Source organism: Temnothorax longispinosus, chromosome 8 (genome assembly GCF_030848805.1).
Source record: "Temnothorax longispinosus isolate EJ_2023e chromosome 8, Tlon_JGU_v1, whole genome shotgun sequence".
Taxonomy (NCBI): domain Eukaryota; kingdom Metazoa; phylum Arthropoda; class Insecta; order Hymenoptera; family Formicidae; genus Temnothorax; species Temnothorax longispinosus.
The window spans coordinates 7,985,285-8,006,738 of record NC_092365.1 but is presented as its reverse complement, the minus strand read 5'-3'; the positions used below and the strand labels follow the sequence as shown (position 1 = coordinate 8,006,738).

The window sequence follows — 21,454 nt, the reverse complement described above, 5'->3', positions numbered from 1 at the left end:
GTTACCGGTTTTATTTAATCATCTACAAAACATAATTTGTACATAATTTACGAACAATAGAAATTATTATAATTATGCGAATAAAATATATTTAATATATAAAATAGTTGGTTGTTTATATATAATAACACTGTTTATAATAACCCGCCCTCAGTCTGTCTCAAACACATTTGGGAATTCTGTCACGTAATCTGCCTCTTCTGTGTTAATAAATATGGCTTTTTTGTAAACCGTATTGACGTTTTCTAAACTATGACGTCCATAAACTATTGGTGAACAAGTTTTAATATGTGGACTTTTAGCTCCACAAATATGTCTTACAAGAAATTCATTATTTTCTATATTTATGAAATGTATAAGAACAAATACCTGTTCTCCTATAAGTATTATTCTTTTAATTATCCCATAAGCACCGCTTGTCAGTATGACTGTTGTATCGTCAGACTTCACTCCTTTCCTACGGTAACAACTTGCATGGAACTTTGTCCCATCTTTTATCATGCGCTCATAAGTCAGATTTGTCACTTCAATTCCAGCTTCAAAGAATGCATTATTTTCTTCCTCTGTTAATATAATTGATATGGGTTTATTTAAAAGTGTCACACCATTCACTTTTGATGCAATTGTTACAATTCTGTATGTAAGCAAATATGAACAAAATGAAATAACACTTTCGCGAGCACCATATACATGTATAGATCTTGGTATATTTTTAAATCTAGAATACTTGTGTGAAATTTGACTCATTACTCCTCTTGTTCCTTTTACCAAACGTGCTAGAGAACCATTAAATGATTCAAAGCAAAAGAGAGAATTAGTCCACAAAGGTCCCATTAATTTCACACATTTACCAATGTGAAGAAGGAGGTGAATATTACAATGCATATTCTTCTTTCCATATAAAACTTGAAACTCTGTGACATACTGACTACACATCCATGTTGCCTCATCTAATTCTTCAGGCTCAATACTATCCTTTAGAAAGGTAAAAAGAACGCTTACTAATATGCAATGATGTTTTAAATACAAAGGTGGGAGAATACCCTTTAAAACTGGCAAACTGCAAAATAACAGCCATGTTCGCCATTCATTACCTTTCCAATGACATCTGTCTTCAATATTTAAGTCCCGTCTCCTCAATTTAGCAGGTAACTTTAATTTTGACAGATTATTATTTACAAGTTGTCTTTTTGCTTTTGACAAATAGTAAGGTGCACCTTTCGATGTGGAATCAAACCATAAGTTTGCAACTGACTTTACAACACCTAAGCAAACAGCATGTAACCAATCAATCCCAAAACCAAATACTATGTCAAAATATGTCAAAAGAAATAAGCTACTCAGTCCCTTAACTCCTTTGATGTCAATTTTAGGGTTATCTTCCTTTAAATTTTCAGCTCTTTTCATGTCAGAACGCATTTCTTCATTTGAACGGTCTTTTACATGAAACAATTTATGCTGACCATTTTTATCTTTTTGGTCAACCGTGTACTCAAAGCTAAGGTCATTCATGAGCGTCAAATCATTATTAGTCATAACATACTTTGCATGATTATTTCCTTCATCTAAAACGCACCCTGGATGGTAACAATATCCACAACCCCAATAGCCATTAAATTGTTTGATGCACTGAATCAAAGGCTTAGCAACAGAATCTACAATACAATTAAAAACAATTAATTTGCTGTGAATTTTTTCTCCATTTGGTGCTTTCCAATGAAAACCTGATTTGTATAATTGATTTAGTTCTTTCAAAAATGGACTAAGAAATGCCAGCATGTTCGGGTCTTTTTTTCCAAACCATAATCCCCCAAGAATAAAATTATTTTGATTAAACCTATATTGAGGTGGTAGCTCATTTAAACGCATTATTATTGGCCAGTTTGTGTTCTTTGTACTGTTATAAATAGAAATACCGTCTGTCGAAATACAACAACTTAGATTGAATGGACTAGAAAGAAAGTTGTCATTTTTGCAAAGTTCCTTGTATTTTTCACTGTCATAAATATCTGTAATTTTTTCCCCAGACTCCCTATTCCAGCGATAGTTTAATAATTCTATGATATCTGGTGTTGTTTCTAGCAGGTCCACAATTTGTGAACGAAGTGAAAGAGTTATAAAAAAAGATCCATTATTTAAGTTAAAAACAGTGCACATCTTCGAACATACTGGACAAGGGCAAACCCTAATCTCATTTCCTAGCTGCTTTATGTCACCAATATACGCCTCACAATCAGAGCAATAAAGGTGCACTCTGTATGGAAGGTTACTTCCAAAAGTTTTCTTGAACCAATATTCACTAGTAGGAATCACATCTTCTTCAAAGAGACAGTTTATAAGCTTACATAAATCTTGCATTGCTACAGTTGAAAGGCTATGTCGAAGTGAGAAAGTAAGAATCATGAGCATACATTCAAATTTTGTTGTTGCAAAACCATCTTTAAATTTCCTTTGAAGGTCTGGATTCTGTTGTAAATTGGAACCATTATACTCCTCATCCGAATTGCTGTCATCCACATTGACTCAGCAGATGAATTGCTGTCATCCACACTTGACTCAGCAGATGAAATAGGATAGCTTGAAGATTCCTTACAAACATAAACACAAGAGATAAAAATGTGTTATATATAACAAAGGAATTTCAAATAGTACAAAAGATTGACGTTTAACATAGCATAATATTACGGTAATATTACAATGAGATTGAAATATTACAAAAATATTTTTGAGATATTGCATTGTAATATTACTATTATATTAATTAATAATAACAGTAATATTACTGATATGGAATAACGCTAATTATATTTAAATGTAATAATTCAACAATATTTGTATTATGTACTATTACAGCTATTTTGCTGCAATATTACATTGCTGTGTGGGATGTACACACTTTATCAGTTAAGATTACATCACTAAACCTTGATTTTCCACTTACTTGAAGATCATTGTCAGAATCAGATACATCTTTGTTCATTTCATTTGTTAAAAATACTTCTTGAGGTTGCTCATGCACAGAAGAAATATGTCCATCTTCCATTCCATCTGATTCGTCCCCATCATGCTCTCTTTCATCGTGCTGGTTACAATTCTGAAAATAATCAATTATCTTAAGTAATAGTGAAGTTATAATTTAAGAAAAATAATCTTCTTTTCAGAAAATATACAATAATTAAAAAAAATGTATATTTTTACAAATAACTTTTTTGTTAAGATTTTTATTTTAACAAAAAATAATGGTTAAAAATTTTCTTGTTAAAACATTGATTTTTAACTAACCTGTTCACAACCAGCACTTAATATGTACTGGCGATCTTCTTGTGGTTGAATATTATTTGCAACTTCTTGAAAATTCTGTCTGTTCTGTTCTTGTTGCTCCAATCTGAGTCTTGTAGATCTCGGAAGTACGGGATTTAATGAGGTTAAATATCCTCTATATCGTTTTTTTGGCAGAGAATGATCGTTCTCTATCTCAAAGAACAAATCTTGATTGCGATATTTATGATCCTAAATTTTTTTATGAAAATGAATCACGACCGTAGAAAGTGTCAAATTAAGGCTGTGTTCGTCTTGACTTTTAGGCTGCGTTCGTCTTAATTATCGACGAGTGTCGATAGACGAGCGCGCCACACATACGTATGTATACGCTTTTTTACATGCGCAGGGAGCGTGCGCAGAGGCTCGAAATTGGGCTGCGGTCGGAAACGTCACCCGAGTGTGCCCGAGTGCACACGAGTATACTCCCTTCTCTTTCTATCTCAGCGAGTTAGAAGGAGAAGGGAGTATACCCGTGTGTACCCGTTGGTATCGCTGTGTCGAGGAGCCTTAAATCAATCGCGCGATGAAACAAGCGAGAAGAGAGTTCGATAATCAATTGCCTACATAGGATTGCGGTACTAATAACGAAACTATCATCCTGTGCCACTCTTGGACAACGCTGCATTAAATCAAGTAAACATATCGTCTTTACTTTTGCGACAAACCAAGATGTGTGTCTCAAATTAAGAACTTCAAACAGATCGAGATGTGAACATTTTTTGTGCCATAGGGCCGGTCTCACAGTCTCCGATTAACGTGATTCTCTGATTAAACTCACTCTTCGTCTCTTTCTAGGGGGATAGTTAGAAAGAGATGCAGAGTGAGTTTAATCGGAGAATCACGTTAATCGGAGACTGTGAGACCGGCCCTTAGCGTTATATAATTAACTGCATGGTCGATATGTCTTTTGATAAATAAAGATTAACTTCGATTCACGCACGATTTACACACATCAAAATACAATATACAATCAATGTATATGTGCTCATTATAAAATATAGATTTATATTAAATATTTATTTTCATATATTTACACATTTATACAGTACCACAGTATTCTGTAGATTCCTTAAAATAAATTTTAAGACAAAAGTCTTATTATAAAAATTTTGAGGTTACAATAATTTTTAAATAGGAAACGACTATGTTATTCGTAAAATATGATCGCTTCTCATTAAAAAACATTTTTAACCTTGACATTTTAATATTAGGATTTTTGTTTTAAAATGTTCTAAGAAATCTGATATTACAGAAATATACGGTGATTTTTGGACTTCTATAAAATATATACTTGTATATTTTATATATATTTACATATTTATATCTCGTTTCTAGCATAACGTGTCAAGATAACGTGTTGGCAACAAAGTGAGTTGTGTTTGAAACAGCCACTAATCTGATATCGCATTGTCATACTTATTATTTTTTTGTACTATTTGTGGATTAAGTTGACAATGTGGTGCTGGGTTAAGTTTGTGACTGACAAGTCAGAAATGATGAGACCTTTGAAATTTTTTGAAAATTTTGAAACTATTAAATTGGAAAAAAATAAAGAGTACCAGGTGTTCTGGTCCAAAGAGGACGCCGATACTCCAGAAAAGCAACTCAAGAAAGAAGGGAAAATTTTACACGTAGATAATATTAAAAAAAGGAATAGTAAAAAACCCATTCCAGGGTATTATCGGGCAGTACTGCTACAATTTGCTGGTAAGTTTCCTTATATATCATTATTCGTGCAAGCTAATTTTAACTTTTCTTTTGTAACTTACCGGTTTACTTTATGCTCATCAGAAACTGTCGAAGAATTAGAAAAATCCCTAATTGAAAAGAGGGTGTCTTTTCCATTAAAACCAAAGTTAGATAGCTACGCACAAGTCGAGAAAGTAAGTTATGCCATATCCAACTGATTTTTTTTGCTTTTCAAGATTTTTTAAAATACAGTATGTGAAAGTAAAATATAATATAAGAGCACAATAATAAACAGCATAACATATTGCCGAATGTTATTTCTTCGAATTTTTTACTTACAGATATAGTTTATTTATAGGCATTAAAGTATGGGTGTTTCTTGGTAGTGCAAACATACAAAATCTCTTGCATTGAACTTTAGCAAAGTTAATGATTAATATTTTTCGCAATAAATTTCATTATTTAAATGAGATGCTTATATAAGTATCAAAAATTACATCAATTTATATTGGTTAAAAATAAAAAAAAGCGTCTTGACGATAATCGAACCAAATCGTGGTCGTATTGTCTTGGCGATTATAATGGCCAGTAGACTCGATTATTAATATTTCCATTGTTGTTTATTATTTGACTGGCAAAGTAAAAGTGATTTATTCTGTTTTAATGATTAACCTTCATGATTTGTATTATAGAATATAACTTCAAAGGAAAAGATGATGAGTAATTCTAGAAAGAGAAATATTTCTGTGTTGATTGGAGATAGCCAAGAACTGAGCTCTTTCAATGGTGATAAGGATGCATCTTCGAGTACAAAAAAATCGCAGAAAAAAGAAACACAAGATATAAACTTCAAATATGAAAATCAAGAGAAAAAAATGAAAGCTTTGAATCAGGAAGTGGACGAACTTAAAATCAAACTTCAAAAGGAAACTGATAGTAAAGAGAACGCTTTAGAAAAACTCAAAAAATTGGAAAACAGTCATGAAGTTTTAGAAGAAGAAGTACAAACTTTGAGATCCTTGAATTATGAGTTGCAAAGAAAATTAGTTACCACCACCAATCCAAATAAAACAGTAATGCCTACACTTATTGAAAATCAAACTCCTACTCCTGTTTTATCACCTATCAAGGAAGATCCATATTTGAATATTGAACAGGCAGTGATGAATAGTAATGAAAAAACAGCACAATCATTTATTTTATGTGAAGAAGTATTATTTCTTTTTAATTTTTGTGTAAAGCAATATTAATGTATTTAATTTGATAACAAATTAAAGTACATATTTTTTCTTATTTATTAGGTTCTTGAAACATCTCCAGAGCAAAACTCATCAACAATCTCAATCCATACTAGTGTTCAGAAAACCCAACCACTGGCATCAATGGTATGACTTCTTAAAGTATTTTATTAAGTAATTGAACAATTTATATTGCATAATTTGAGTTAAGAAAAATATTAATAGCTTGGTTTATAATTTTATTATTTTTAGAGTTCTGTCAATATAGAAGAGAGCGCTATAAATATTAGTCATGAAACACCTGTGATCATTGTTCCTCCGGCTTCGACTTTTCAAGAAACACCAGAAACACCATCATATCCAAATGTAAGTGGTTCTATACCGCGTTCACGGAGAGAACGACCACGCGCAGCTTTTGGTAGAGTAACTTGAGCCCGGTTACTCAATATGTATTTTTGTTCTGCTTTTACATTTTTTCTTTTATTTTAAGGACTGTATGTTGACAAAAAAACAGTACGAGATCGCAAAGAAGACAGCTAAGTTTGGTGAACTAGGGGATTCTCAATTTACAAAGAACTTGGCTGATGTTCTTTGGGAGCGTGAAAAACTGGCTCTTCGATCAGTAACTGGAGCACGTTCACGCAAGAAGGGAGAAGATGGAGCAGAAAACGAAGAGGAGCCAAGACCAGCTTGTACACCAGAGAAAAGAGCCTGCATAAAACGTTAGTTACTACAATGTTTCTCATCATATATCATAATTAACAAAATTTCCATGAGTCTTGTAAAAATAATATAGTTTTATACTCTTAATTATATTGATTTATTGCTTTAAAACTGGTTCTAAACTTTTTTGTGTCGGTTCAGCATATGCCATATAACATACATATTTTAAGATTTTTTTTATTTTAGATGTATAACGTCATTTTTTCTCTTTCAGAGCTTTTCAGTTTTCGTATGAATGAAGAGGAAGTGGAACTGAAGAGCACTCTATTGAAGGAGAATCGTCTCGCTCGAGCTTCAAAGATAAACAAATATCTTAAAGCTAAAATCGGAACTGTGAGGTCACAGTTAGGCCTTAAATAAAAAACATTATATTAACTACCTTTATTTTTTTTTCACACACACACACACAATTACAATTAGCAGTGATACTTGACACATACAGCAATCATAATGGCCAATATAATCATCAGCATCCTTACATCTCAGCAATGGTCAACAATAGATCTCTGCATTACGATCACGATCGCGACGGCACTCATACGCAACTCGCAGGTTGTGAAGCAAAGTTGAGAAACTTAGAACATGATACACATTTAGCTATAAGATACGAAAGAGATGTCCTAACTGTTTTTCCACGGATCTCGCCAACAAAGCAGCATGGAAGCAATGCTTTCAAGTGAATCAAGTTAAGCTTCCAACAGGATATTACATTGGAATTTCTGCTACCACGGGTGATCTGTCTGACAATCATGATATATTATCAATTCGTTTGTTTGAATTAGACTTACCCAGATGATCCTAAGGATCAAGAAGACAGATCACAAATTGTGCCATCAGTAGCATTCTATGACGCACCAAGAGAACGTATAGAAGATCCGAAGCAATCTAGTATGAGTGGAATAAAACTTTTCCTACTGATAGTTGGTGCGCTCTTTTTAATAGCTTGTGTTATCATGGCCATTATATTTTACCAAAAGCATCAGGAAAATAGTAGAAAACGATTTTACTAACAATAAGTCAGATTTTAGGTAGTGTATGTGTGTGTCTTGACCGTCGCAGCTTACCGATTTCTCTTCTATTCGAGATTTTTTGTATACAAAGCGTAAATTACGAAATGCTCATAAAACTGTCTTTATTTGGTTTCTATTAAAAAATTAGTATAAATCTTTTTTTTTTCTATAAGAATAAAAGTCTTCAAGGTAAAGGAAAGACGTGTATGTGTGTGTGTGTGTGTGTATGTATGTGAATAGAAGTATTCTAATTCCAATATTTGCAGAATGTTGCCCCATTGGATTAATTGTCGATGTCATTGATTGAGCTCAATATACATTTATTTGATGTTATTATAGTCATACATATCATCATGTCCTTAGGTCGTATATGGGCTCAGTCACAATGAGAAAAATAAGGAATAAGATAAAGGAATAAGGAATAAAAAAATGTCGCATCTTACTTCAGTACACGTACATTAAAGTGAGATGCAACATGCCTTATTCCTTATTCCTTTATCTTATTCCTTATTTTTCTCATTGTGACTGAGCCCTATCTTTCCGCTCTATAGTCATATATCCTTCAATCCTAAGGCCATGTGGCCTAGGGACATGTCTTCATGTCCTTAGGTCGTATAGCTTTTAGACTTAAAGTCATATGTCCTTCCAACATAAGTCCTAAGGACAGGTGTTCTAAGGTCAGAAATGGACAACCTTAGGACACCTGCCCTTAGAACATGACCTGCTAGATAGCCTTATGCATAAGGCTATCTAGCAGGTCATGTTCTAAGGGCAGGTGTCCTAAGGTTGTCCATTTCTGACCTTAGAACACCTGTCCTTAGGACTTATAAGACATCGTTTGGACCAGGGAAAGTGGATAGAAAGAAGGAACCGAAATGAGGGTGGGGAAAGTTGGCCACCTAGGTCACCAAATTTAACTCCTCTTGATTATTACTTTTGGGGCTATCTGAAGAGTAAGGTTTACGAAACAAAACCTCAAAATATTCAAGAATTGAGACAGCGAATAAGAAATGAAGCAGCCTTGATAGCCGCTGAATCAAATCGTAGAGCTATTTTTGCGTTCTATCAAAGATTGGCATACTGTCTAGAAGTCAATGAAAACCACTTTTAGAATTTACTCTAAAACACTCAAACACAAAAAAAATGTAAATCAAGGTTGTAAAATTTGTAATTTAGGAAAATGTAAATAATAATTACTTTTTTTACTTTTTTAATTGTAATAAAATTCGAATTTAATTACAATTTCAAAATGTATTTTTAATTGAACGACTTTAATTACAATTCCGAAAAACATTTGTACTTAAACTTAATTTAAATTAAAATTATGTAAAATAATTAGTAATTAAGAACTTCAATCACAAAAGTATTGTTATTTACAACTCTGCTAGTGTAAATCCGACCGTGCAACCTCCACGCGGTACATCTTGGGTAACGCTGATCCCGGCGGTATCGTAGCTTTCAAGCTCCATATCTTAAAAAATACTTAATAAAAATATACTTTATTATAGTTTTTTGAAAAGCTCTCGAGGTAAGCTATAAGAATATGCAATCAAAAATAGAGGTTTCCATTTAAACATTTTAAAGTTATTTTTACTTGGCATTAACAAAGCTATTTATAGTCAAATTAATATTACTATTTAATGCGTTACTTGAAGTTCTACAACTTTTGTCTGAAACATTTTTTTCTAAAATGCGTACTTTTCGAAATATTTAGGGGTTGCCATATTTTTGGTAAACCCTGTAGAAGATGGCTTGCAAGTCGGTTACACTCTGTTAGTTTCCTTGATTTGTTCACTTCTATAAAATAGAATATATTTATTTCTGCCTTTCGGCTTGAAATGGTTACACATAACATATATCATACATATAGACATTATACATTTTCATTTACATTGTACAAATCAAATCAAACAAACAGAGCAGAATATTATAGCTTTAACAGTTCTCTGTCTCTGTATTTCGTTTTTCTCTTCTCTCCTCCAACTTCACCATCCATCTCTCTCCCTCTCCGTTGCCATTCAAAATTTTTCTTACTCTCTTCCCTATTCCCCCTCTCATGTCATCGCTTCCCTCCCTCGCGCATCTCTCCAGTGTATGTTCCCAAGTTTCTTCCTCTGCTTCGCATACTCTGCAACTTCTTTTCTCCTCTGGTTCCCAGTACCTTCCACCACGCATCTCGTTTCCTAGTCTGAATCTTGCTATCCTTGTTACCGATTTTTCTTTTCCTCTTCTTTCCAGATACTCAGGTCTTCCGATATCTACTATCTCTTTGTACCATCTATTATATTTTGATTCTCTTATCTTTTCGTCTATCTCCTGTATTTGTATGTCTCTATCTCTACACTCTACCTCTTCTATGCTACTCCACCCTTCTTCTCTTTTCCTTTCTATCTCTTCCGCTGCATATTTTCTACACTCGTAAAACTTTCTACGTTTTATTTCCCATTTTGACTTCTCTTTCCTTACGTCCTTCTTTATTTCCTTCCAGCATGCTCTTGCTACTTCGTTTCCCCCTCCGTTTTCTAATTTCTCTTCGTATCTCATTGCTCTTTTAGCCGCTTTTGTTCTCATCTTAATTCTTTTAGTCTCTTCTCTTATCATATAACCCGGCGTGCACCAGTCTAATGCTAACGTCCATCTTATAAACCTCTCTTGTATCCTCTCTATATTCTTTCTTTCCTTCCATCCCCATACTTCTGCTCCATACATTGCCACACTTGCCACCAGCGAGTCAAAGAGTTTCATTCTTCTTTTCCAGTCTCCTCCAAAAATTCTTTTTCCTATACCCCATACTTGCCTCATTGCAACTGTGGCTTTTCTTACTCTCTCTTTTATGTGTGATTCTTGTCCTCCGTTTCTTTGAAATATGTATCCTAGGTAGCAAAATTCTTTTACCTCTTCTATTTATTCTCCTTTCCACTTCCATTCAACTTCTTTGGCTCTACCTCCTCCTTTTCTAAATCTCATGACTTTTGTTTTCCCAACATTCACTGTTAGTTTCCTTTTGTCGAAGTACTTTTCTAACCTCCTTATCATTTGTTTCATTTCCTCTTCTCTCTCTGCAATTGCCACTATGTCATCCGCGTATGCAAGCAATATAAATAGTAGCGCACTCAGAGGGCATCCCTGCCTTACTCCGTTTACTGTCCAAAAGCACGGTCCTTTTTCTCCATTACATCTAATCACGCTTTTTGTTTCTTTATACAGCTCTTTGATTCTAGCTCTCAGTCTTTTGCTTATTCCATTTTTCTCCATTACCTTCCATAATATTTCCCTATCAACTGAGTCAAATGCTGCCTTCAGATCTATAAATGTTGCCACTAACTTCCTTCTTTCTTTGCTAATCGCTCTTCCTATTACATAGTTTAATGTGTATATATTTTCTATCGTTCCTTTTCCTTTCCTGAATCCTGTTTGCGTCTCCGGTATTAGCTTCTTCTCTTCTATCTCCTTCTCTAGTCGTTTTGCTAAAATAGCTGCGTATATTTTGTAGCTCGTGTTCATCAGTGTTACACCTCTGTAGTCTCCTGCTTCTTTTCCTTCCCCTTTCTTTACTATGGGTACAATTATTCCTTCATTCCAGTCTTCTATCATTTCCCCTTTTCTACATGCTATGTCACATATCTTCCATATTGCTTCCTTTAATCTGCTTCCTCCGTTTGTCCATACCTCGTTTGGTATTCCATCCGCTCCTGCTGCTTTTTTATTTTTCATCTCCTTTATTACTTCTTCCACCTCCTCTCTTCTTATTTCTTCCTGATCTTCGCAACTATCTCCTGTTTCTTGTTTTTCCTTTGCCGTTTCCTGCTTCGTTCCTACACCTCCTAGTAACTTCTTAAAATGCTCGTTCCATTGTTCCTCGCTTATTTCTTCATTCACTTCCTTTCTATGTTTCCTTTCTCTATTTATGAATCTCCATACCTCTTTTTCATTTTTTGCGTTCCTTGCTTCTTTTATAATTCGTTCTTTGTCCTTCTCTTTTTTTTCTTTTATCATTTCCCTGTATTCTTTTTGCTTCTTTATATATTCTGCTTTTTCTTCTTCCCCTTTTTTTCACTTTCTTAGCCTCTCTTTTGCTTCTCTTCTTAGCTCCGCACACTGTCCGTCCCACCATTTATTTTTTCTCTTCGCTTTATTGTCTATTCTAATTTCTTTCCAGCTTACCGCCCGTGTTACTGCATTTTTTATTTCTTCCATGAGCTCCTCCGGGTTCACTCCATCTATGGTTTTTTCTTCGATCTTCTCTCTATATCTTTCTACGGCTTCTTTAGACCAGTTCATTACTTTTTTCACTTTCTTCTTCTCCCTTTTTCTTTCGTCTATTTCCTCCGCTATTTCTAGTACTACATATTGGTGGTCCGATTCTATCTGCTCTCCAATTCTTACCTCTTCTGTTCTTTCCCATAGCTCCTGATTTCCTATTATATAGTCTATTACTGTCTCTCCTCTCCCTCCGGTAAAGGTAAACTCTCCTTCTTTATCTCCCTTAGTTCCGTTTAGTATTCCTAGCCCTTCTTCTTCCAGAAATTCTATCAGCTTTTTTTCTTCTGCGTTTATTTCTTTGTCTTTTGATTTTCTTTCTTCTCCAAAGATGTCCATAATTTCTCCTTTTTCCCCTGTTCTTGCATTAAAGTCGCCTCCTATTATTATTCGCTCTCCTATGCCTTCTTCGTTCGTATATTCTTTTATTACTGTTCGAAATACCGCTTATAAGGATAGGAAACAGTGGTGTGCTGCCATCTGTTAGAATAACTGAATCACTAATTACGTCCCTGAAAGGCTCTAGCGGGACCAACGTGGGTCCTAGTTATATCCCAAAATAGTGTCGCGGAACGGCGCTGCTATACAAGGTGGTAGCGCTACCTGGCTTCCGGTTTCTTCACGGAAGTTCGGTTCTTCTTGAGAGAGCGTGCGTTCATTACGCTTCAGTTCGTCGTTGTAAGAGTCACGCGTGCTGAGTAAAAAAGACTCGTAGTCTCATTATGCTTGTATTAAGCTCGCGATTTCGTGTATAGACTTCAGCGGAATTCCAGCTGAAGTAAAAAGAGGAACCTGATACATCAGGTGCTAAATTGTATCAGCATATACGCTACGGACGAACAAAGGAGACGTCCTTCGCCATTATTCCCGTTATTGAAGGATGTCCGCCATTACGGACGATCTGATGACTGATGGAAATTTCAGAGCCTTGAGGTATAAAGGCATACGGCTGGCGATTGAGATGGAATTCTTCCTATGCGAAGATCCACAAAAAAGGTAACTCTCGTTGTTCAGTGTAAGGAATCATTGATCTTTAGAATGGGCTAAGGTGCTTTAGCTAAACGGCAATCTCCAGAACATTCGAGAGCTTCTATATTACGTTTGGATGGTGATCACCAAGAGCGCACCGTATATTTGTGTGGCATTTCGATCCCATCCCCGAGCCTTCTCACCTTCAGTGACGAGGCCGGACGAGAAGCTTCCTTCTCATTGCCAGAGTACTTAAAGTACTTAAGTACTATATTAAATTTGGTTGCAACCACGTGTAAGAATATTTTGTATGTGGAGAATCAAGGGATTTACCTTTGGTAAATCATTCGTGTATTGTAAAATCAAGCTATTTACCTGTAGTAAATAATTCTTCAATTGTAAACTGAATATTAATAATTGTTTGAAAGACACGGCCGTTGTCAGTAAAAGCTATATTTCATTTTTGTAAATATCTCGCGAACTCAACACGATTGATTATAATTATATTGAATTATTTGAATTCTTCCGATACTTTGCGTTGTATATACTTTTCTCTATATTATTAATTATCGTCCCGAAAATACTATTGCGTTTTACTTTAGGAGATATTCTCTCTCTCCGTCAGATACTCTTTTATTTGACAAAATATGGATAAATGCGTACATATTTCAATTGTTTTGAATTAACAAACAACTCAGATGACGATTATCATATATGTTCAGAAGCATATCATCTTTATATGCACATTATTATTAACATAAATTCAGTTTCACATTCTAATTCTGACTGTTCTTTCGAATAATAAGAAGCTTAAAAGTAAAAGATGTATGCATTTTTCCATTATTTATTTACTACTTTATATGATATTTTGTGAATTTATAATGTCATCGATATTAATAACTTTGTGCGTATTAATGGTCTGTTCAACTGTTTAACTATTTAGGAGTGGAATTCATGTGAAATACATTCAACTCTTCATGTTTATAGATCTTCTGTTCTACAGAAATTATATTATTTTATAAACCTTCAACTAATAGATTCTAGTTTAGGATTTCCCTGATAAACTGAAAGATTGCTTTGAGTTGATTGACCATTGATACAAATTTTATGCTGAAGTGCTTATTTTATATTCATGTGATTTGTTATTGATAAGACGTTTTCTTCCTTTATCAGACTTAAGAAATTTTAAAAGTCTTCTCGAAACACTCTTCAAAATATATTGACTAAACGACATCAAGTTTCCTGACCCTTAACACCATTACGTAGATCACGATTCATTCGGAACGTGTACAATTACTCTTATTTTTTTGTCAATGTCATTATTTACGTATACACTAATAATCTTCCATTCTCCCTCTTTTGTTCTTACAATTCTTTCCACTACTCCTTCCTCTTCTCTCTCTATTCTTCCTTCTACTTCAAGCCCTTTTCTTACTCCGGTAATTATCCCTCCTCTTGCTCTTCCTCTTTTCTTTTCTCTTGTCGCTGGTTGGCATTTCCATACATATCTCTCTGGCATTATTTTTTTTTAGGCGTTGCAGACATTTGTTTGCAATGGCTCTGGAATGGCCGATGTTGATAGAAGGGCCGGTTTTGAACGGCAAACGAACCATTTATCGACCATCCGGACAGCGCGAATGGGTTTGACGAAAATGCTCTTCGCATTGTTCGTCAGCCGGGCTAAGAATGGAAGATCGGGGAATTTCCTCGACTTCCCAGAAGCGGCGTAACTCGGCTTCAAGTGATTCGCCTTGAGAACAAAAATGTGAGGTCACGAACTTGCTGGACAACGGGCTTGATGACGTGTGTGACGAGACTAGAGAGGAGGCCATAGGTCCGGAAATAATCCAACCTAACACGGTGTTCTGAGCGATCGATCGTCCGGTGGCTCCCTTCCGGAGGCCGTCGAGGATCAACTCGCCGTAAAGATCAGCGCCAACAAGAATTTGAATGGGATCTGTGCTCATGGGATCGGAATCTGCCCATGGAAGGTCCGCGAGATGACTCAAAGTGAGCTCAGTTTCCACGCGCGGTGGAATGTATGACGTTAAAGATTTCAAAATCAACGCGGTCGTCGAGAATGCCGGTGCCGTGCGGTCACACGGAGAAATTGTGATTGTAGCCGCGGAGCGGTATGTCCCGGCGTTGACACAACCAACTGCCGAAATAGTTGTTGGCAAGCGAATTCGCTTCAAGCGCAAACATTGAGCGAGTTTCTCTGTGATGAAGGTCATTTCCGACCCTTGATCTAACAGTGCTCGAATCGTGACGGAACGACCTGACGACGAGCCGACCGTTATCCAAGCCGTAGCGAGCAACACATGTACGCGCGCGGTAGCATTTGAGGACGTAAACAGTGAATTTACTTCTTCTTTTGTTGTCGTGTCGGGCTGGGACGGCTGACTCGTTGGCACGACGTCTAGAGCTTTCGGTTGAGAGTCCGAGTCAAGATGAAGCGTCGTATGATGCTTACGTTGACACAAGCGACAAGTGAATTTACTGGAGCACGCTTGAACGGCGTGACCTTTCCTCATACAGTTGAAACAACGGTTTTCTTTTCTGACTAAGTCGCGCCGTTGACTCGGACTCTTACTTACGAACTGCGGACATGCACTGAATTGATGCTTCAATTTACATAATAAACATTGCGGTGGCGACTGCGCGGATGCAGCCGCACTGTTAATTTTTTGTACGCTCGATGGTTTCGATTTGTCGGCGGGAGAAGGGGGGAGCTTCCATTCCTCAAGCGCACGAATCCGATTGTCAAGAAATTTACTGAAATCTTTATATGCCGGAGGAGTGCGTTCCTCGCTATATTTTAAATTCCACGCTTTACGTGTTACAGTATCGAGTTTCAACGAACCGAGATTGACTAATATGTCACTCCACAGTTCTTCGGGTGAGCGATTTAACTTGTTCAGAGCGGCGACCGCAGTATTTATTTTGTCGCGAAGGGTTTGGAGCTCGGCCGCGGATTCACGCGCGACCGCCGGCAAATTGAGCAACGTCGACATATGAACATTGATGAGGCGGCGTTTATTTTCGAATCGCGTATTTAACGTGTTCCATGCAATCGCGAAATTATCTGCCGTGACGTTAATATCCTTGACGCAATCAAGGGCACGATCTTTTAAGCACGACACAAGGAAATGCATGCGCAAAAAATTCGACAAATCTTTATTGTTAATGATGAGCGAAGTGAATCGATCTCGGAAGCTCTCCCATTCGTCGTAATTTCCGTTAAATGGCGGTAGTGTTATCGGCGGTAAGTGAGACAGCGAAAATGCGGATGATGATCCCAGCGGATGATGTCCAGATTCGAATGATTGGTTCGGACTCACGTAAGGATCCAGTTCCTCGAGACATTCGGCCATGTAGTCGGAGGCAGCCTGGTATGCGTCTTCACAAGCCTCGTACTGCGATTCCCGGAAGTAGTCGTCAGCAGGACGGTCAGCAGCTGGGGTGGCGGCGAGAAGGGCGAAATGCCCGTTTTGAACTTGCGCCCAGATGTCTTTTAGCGCACTGATTCGATTTTGAATTTTGGCAGGAGTAAGATTTTTCTTGTCGATTTTTCGAAAATTGTCTATCGCACGGTCGACGCCTCGCATCAACTGCGTTTGCCGTTCCCGAAGGTCAGCCATTTTGCACTGACTTTACGCGTAAACGTTCTTACCGCAAACTCGCGTGAATCTCGTTTCGATCTGGCTCGAAGGACCAGATATTTCGTGCTCGACTTGATTTTGTCGGAGCGCGATGAATGCCGGAGCCACTCAGATAGAGTGCGAAACGAGGGTGAGGGCGGCGAATGAGAACTCGTCTATTGGTCACGCGATTTATTTACACAATGTAGATTTTATTACACGGACACTGTCGTGGCCAGAATTCTATCTGCGATCTTGACGCGGTGGTCTGTCGCAGACGCGACTCGGATCTTGCCGTGCGTCGACCGGACGCTCCGCGGACGGAGCAAACGAACTCTTGGCCGCGGGACGGACTGCAACCGCTCCCGCTTGTCGACGACAAAGGTCCGGAGCTAAACTTCGGGTTGAGCTCGATTATTACGTTTCGAGTGTCTATCACTCACGCACTCAGCGAAAGATTGGCGGCGATGCTGCGCTTAAACGGTGGAGAAACCACGCACAAATTTTCGGCCGTGAGGCGGAGAGAACTTGCCGCTAACGTGTACGAATCGAGTCTGATCCCCGCGATCGCTCGCTCTGGCTCCGAGAGCCTGCGCACACCTCTCCCAAAGTCGCGTCAACGCGTGATCGACCACACAGGAGAGCGTGATCGATCAACTCCGTGCGGGTCGAATCCGTGCCACGAGACTGACAGCAGACGCGTCGCAGTCAGCCTCGCGGCCCGGTTACAACGCTCCTTAACAAAATCCATAAACTTATTTAATTTATACAATCAAATTAGAATCAAAGCCATACGGTCCAAGTTATATATAATGTATATATATATATATAATATACACGGTGTCCCAGGATCTCACCGACAAACTTTGAGGAATGATAGGTCACACAGAGGGGATCATTTTTTGTTAAGGAACATATGGTCGCTGACGCGTCCTTAAAGAGCTATGCATCCGAATAGTCAGATCTCCGGTAAAATGTTTTGCACAAATAAAATTTAATTTAATTAACTCTCAGAAGAGTGAGATAGAAAAAGAAGGAGTGCACCCGGGTGGGGAATCGGAACGCAGTCCTGCAGTACAGTACGTAGGTGACACCCCCCTCTCCTTAGAACACCTTGGCCCTGACGCACCAAAAGTCCCCCTCCCCGCGTGACGTCAGCTCCCTCGCCCCTTGAATACCCCCCCGCCCGCTCCCTTTCAAAGCTCCCGGCTTAGAACCGACATGTATTACTACTAGCCTTTCTGTACCTACAACCTAACCTAACCTTGGGACCGTACGATAAATCGTCCGTTTCCCAGATGAGTCGAGAACCAAGCCTGGTGACCAAGGAGATGTCCCAGGACCAAGCACAGTCACAGAGGGGGCAGAAGGTGCAGAGAACAGCCACACCGACGCCCGTAGAGTGCAGCCAAACATCCATGGGGATCGACAGCGGCCTTTGCGAGGCTGACAGCCAAGTCATTACGGACACATTTACCCTAAAAGCTGACGAGGAGGTGAGCAGGTTGCTCGAGGTGGACACACAGCCCGCTGGACAGGCCGAACGTGCGGAGATCGAGCCCATGACGGTCGAGGTGCAGAAGGAGCAGCAGCCAGGTGCAGCCGATTCGCAGCAGAGTTGCTATACGAGCCTCTAAGGCGTACATACTCAGCGAGAGTAACCCTTTTTATATATTATTTTATTGAGCGATATATATATTATTATTATTCCATTGCGTATAGAAAAAGATTACGTTTGTTTATTTTTTATTATTTTAATTAAGTTGCATGACAATTCGCGTGGATAAAATTGTGAAGTACCGAGAGGGTACACACCCGTTAGGATTAAGTTTACACAGCGGGTTAGACAAATTCACACACACACGCCAAACATACCTGTTAAACACGAAATAAATATTGATACTTACCTGTTCTTTATAAAAACTTACAATTTCAATTATAACTTACCTACCTCAATCACATTTCATTTAACGAGTACAGTAGAGTCATTATCATGGATTCAGACAAGTTTCGTATTATCGTATTGTCATTTATTTTTATCTTATTTGCTATTTCAATAGTTTGCATATTGTTATTAGAGTATTCACATAAATCCAGTTCGCAACCTTATTATTTACCATAAAATTTACAAGCATAAAGTTTTCCGAATATCTGGTTATTTATATTATTATATTTTTACATTTAATACTCAATTTTCAGGACCTTTATTTAGTTTTCATACTCTTTACCTTATTCACAACTTACATAATCATTTTGAACAATCCCGAAGGGGAATGACACAGTCACACTTTTGTATTACACTCTTACACTATTTACACCTACTAGCTAGGGACACTCACCAGAGAACACCACCGATAAAGGTACAACACCAAATACACTTTATACACCCACGCGTCTGAAGCGAGCGTGCGAGACGAGCCAGCGTAGGCTCTACACCTTCGATACACTTTAGCGGCACTTTAGGTGCATATTTGATATTAATCATTACATTTTCAAAAGTATTACCAACAATTATGATTTATTAACAAAGAGGAGCCAAATGGAGTAATTCCAGGCGATTATATATGATTTGATACACTTTACAGTAATTATGCTAATTTTAGCTTACACTTTGCTACACTTTTACGTTACTTTTACACTTTTCTATGGCAACGAGCCAATTGGATATTATATTCATAAATTTCATACTCTTTTAACATTCCCTGTCAATTTAAAGTTTAATTATTAATTCTACATGCGTGCGATAGATTTAAGTCGCTTTTATTATACTTACCTATGATATACTTACCGTTGATCACCGCCGGTGACAAAATAAGACGACTCCTTGAATAATCCTGGGTACCGGAAAGAAAAGGAGAAATTAATAATGATTGCGTTAAACGCATACCTACCTGGTTTCACGGGGACTCGTCAATGTGACTTTCTTTTGAAAAGAGTCACTCGGTGCAAGCCTAGTGACTCTGCGTCCGCTTACGCGAAATTCGCGATAGCCAATTCGCGTCTTTGCACTTTGAGAGCGGCATCTCACGAAAGTGTAGAGAACACTCGACGTACTTCCACGCGATTGAGAGAACGCGTCCGTTCCTACACGGAGATTGCTGTAGTAAGGAGAATAATAAATTGTTATTTGTTTATATTAAAACAAAAGTAATTTTAATCGCGATCCCAGTGAATTTTCTATCAGCACATCCGTATATTGCGCAACGCAAAAACAGGGCGTGGCCGACGGCCTTGAACACGTCCGCGGCGTAAAAGACGGCAGCCATTGAGCTGGAAGGAAGGAAGGGACCACGCGAGGACGAAAGGTTTCTGTATTTGAGCCTAAAAATACAATGGCGACCGTGTAATTTAGCCCAAGTAGTAAGTGGCTATATTCTAATTTTCATAGTTCCATGCGTTGTTCCGGTCACACCTAACCTACGTCGTAAGTTTGTTGTTGTTCTGTGAGTTTGTTGTCAATCAATCAAGCATGAACTACAAATTCGCTGAGCTAACTAACATGATAATGTGTTACGGTGAGGCTAGGGGAAATGGAAGAGAAGCTCGTCGCATCTACGAGCAGCAGTTTTCTAACAGAAGACATCCACACCACAGTACCTTTGCTCAAATTCATCAACACCTTCGAGAGACGGGGAATCTTCGTCCTCAGCATGTTAGCGGGGGAAGGCGTGATGTGAGGACATCTGATTTGGAAGACAATATGATCGAGAGATTCAGCAATGAACCTTCAGCTAGCACGCGTGCTGTGGCGCACGATATGGGGACAAGTCGCATATCAGTTTGGAGAGTATTGCATGAGTACGACCTACATGTGTACCACCTCCAAAAGGTGCAGGCACTAGGACCGAACGACTTTGCACCTCGTATGCAATTTGTACAGTGGTTACTTCATCAAAGTGTCACTGATCCTGCCTTTCCCACGCACGTCTTGTTCACAAACGAGCCCTGCTTCACGCGGACCGGATACTTTAACAGGGATAGTCACATTTGGGACTATGAGAACCCACATATGATTTTTTTTAGAGCTCACCAACAACAGTTTTCCGTCAACATATGGGCTGGAATTATTGGTAATCATCTGATAGGACCTGTTATTTTGCCACCACGTTTAAATGAAGCAGACTATCTACAGTTCCTGCAGAACACACTTACGGAACTGTTCGAGGATGTACCGCTTGCTGTGCGCAGGAACATGTGGTTCCAACATGATGGAGCCCCACCACACTTCAGCATTGATGTGCGGGCACATTTAACCGCCAAATTCGGGGAACATTGGATAGGAAAAGCGGGACCTATTGCATGGCTACCGTGATCACCCGATTTAACGCCCCTTGATTATTTTCTGTGGGGGTATGTTAAGAGTATCGTGTACGTCACCCCAGTTGACAACAGAGCGGAACTAATTGACCGAATAAATGCTGCGTTTCAACAAATCCGAAACAACCCTGCCATACTCGACAAAGTTGGACAATCAATGCTGCGAAGGTGTCAACAATGTAATAAGGTACAGGGCAAACAATTTGAACAGCTATTATTGTAAATTGTCAGAACATGCAAGAAAAAATAAATTTTATTTGTTCAAAACATTTTACCGGAAATCTGA

The 21,454-nt window shown here is 37.9% G+C and overlaps 2 protein-coding genes and 1 pseudogene across 2 annotated transcripts in view; 2 read left to right on the top strand and 1 right to left on the bottom strand.

Annotated features, from left to right (window-relative positions):
- Positions 1 to 21,454, bottom strand: part of LOC139817702 (uncharacterized) — a 214,246-nt gene that overhangs the window by 27,873 nt on the left and 164,919 nt on the right. The gene's annotated exons all lie outside the window — the stretch shown is intronic.
- Positions 4,535 to 7,363, top strand: LOC139817497 (uncharacterized). The gene is made up of 7 exons (XM_071785642.1): positions 4,535 to 5,028; positions 5,113 to 5,204; positions 5,703 to 6,221; positions 6,312 to 6,395; positions 6,501 to 6,614; positions 6,739 to 6,970; positions 7,186 to 7,363. Exons 1-7 carry the CDS (start codon positions 4,776 to 4,778, stop codon positions 7,329 to 7,331), a joined length of 1,440 nt encoding a protein of 479 aa, XP_071641743.1. The 5' UTR covers positions 4,535 to 4,775; the 3' UTR covers positions 7,332 to 7,363.
- Positions 7,343 to 8,630, top strand: LOC139817743 (vesicular integral-membrane protein VIP36 pseudogene; annotated as a pseudogene).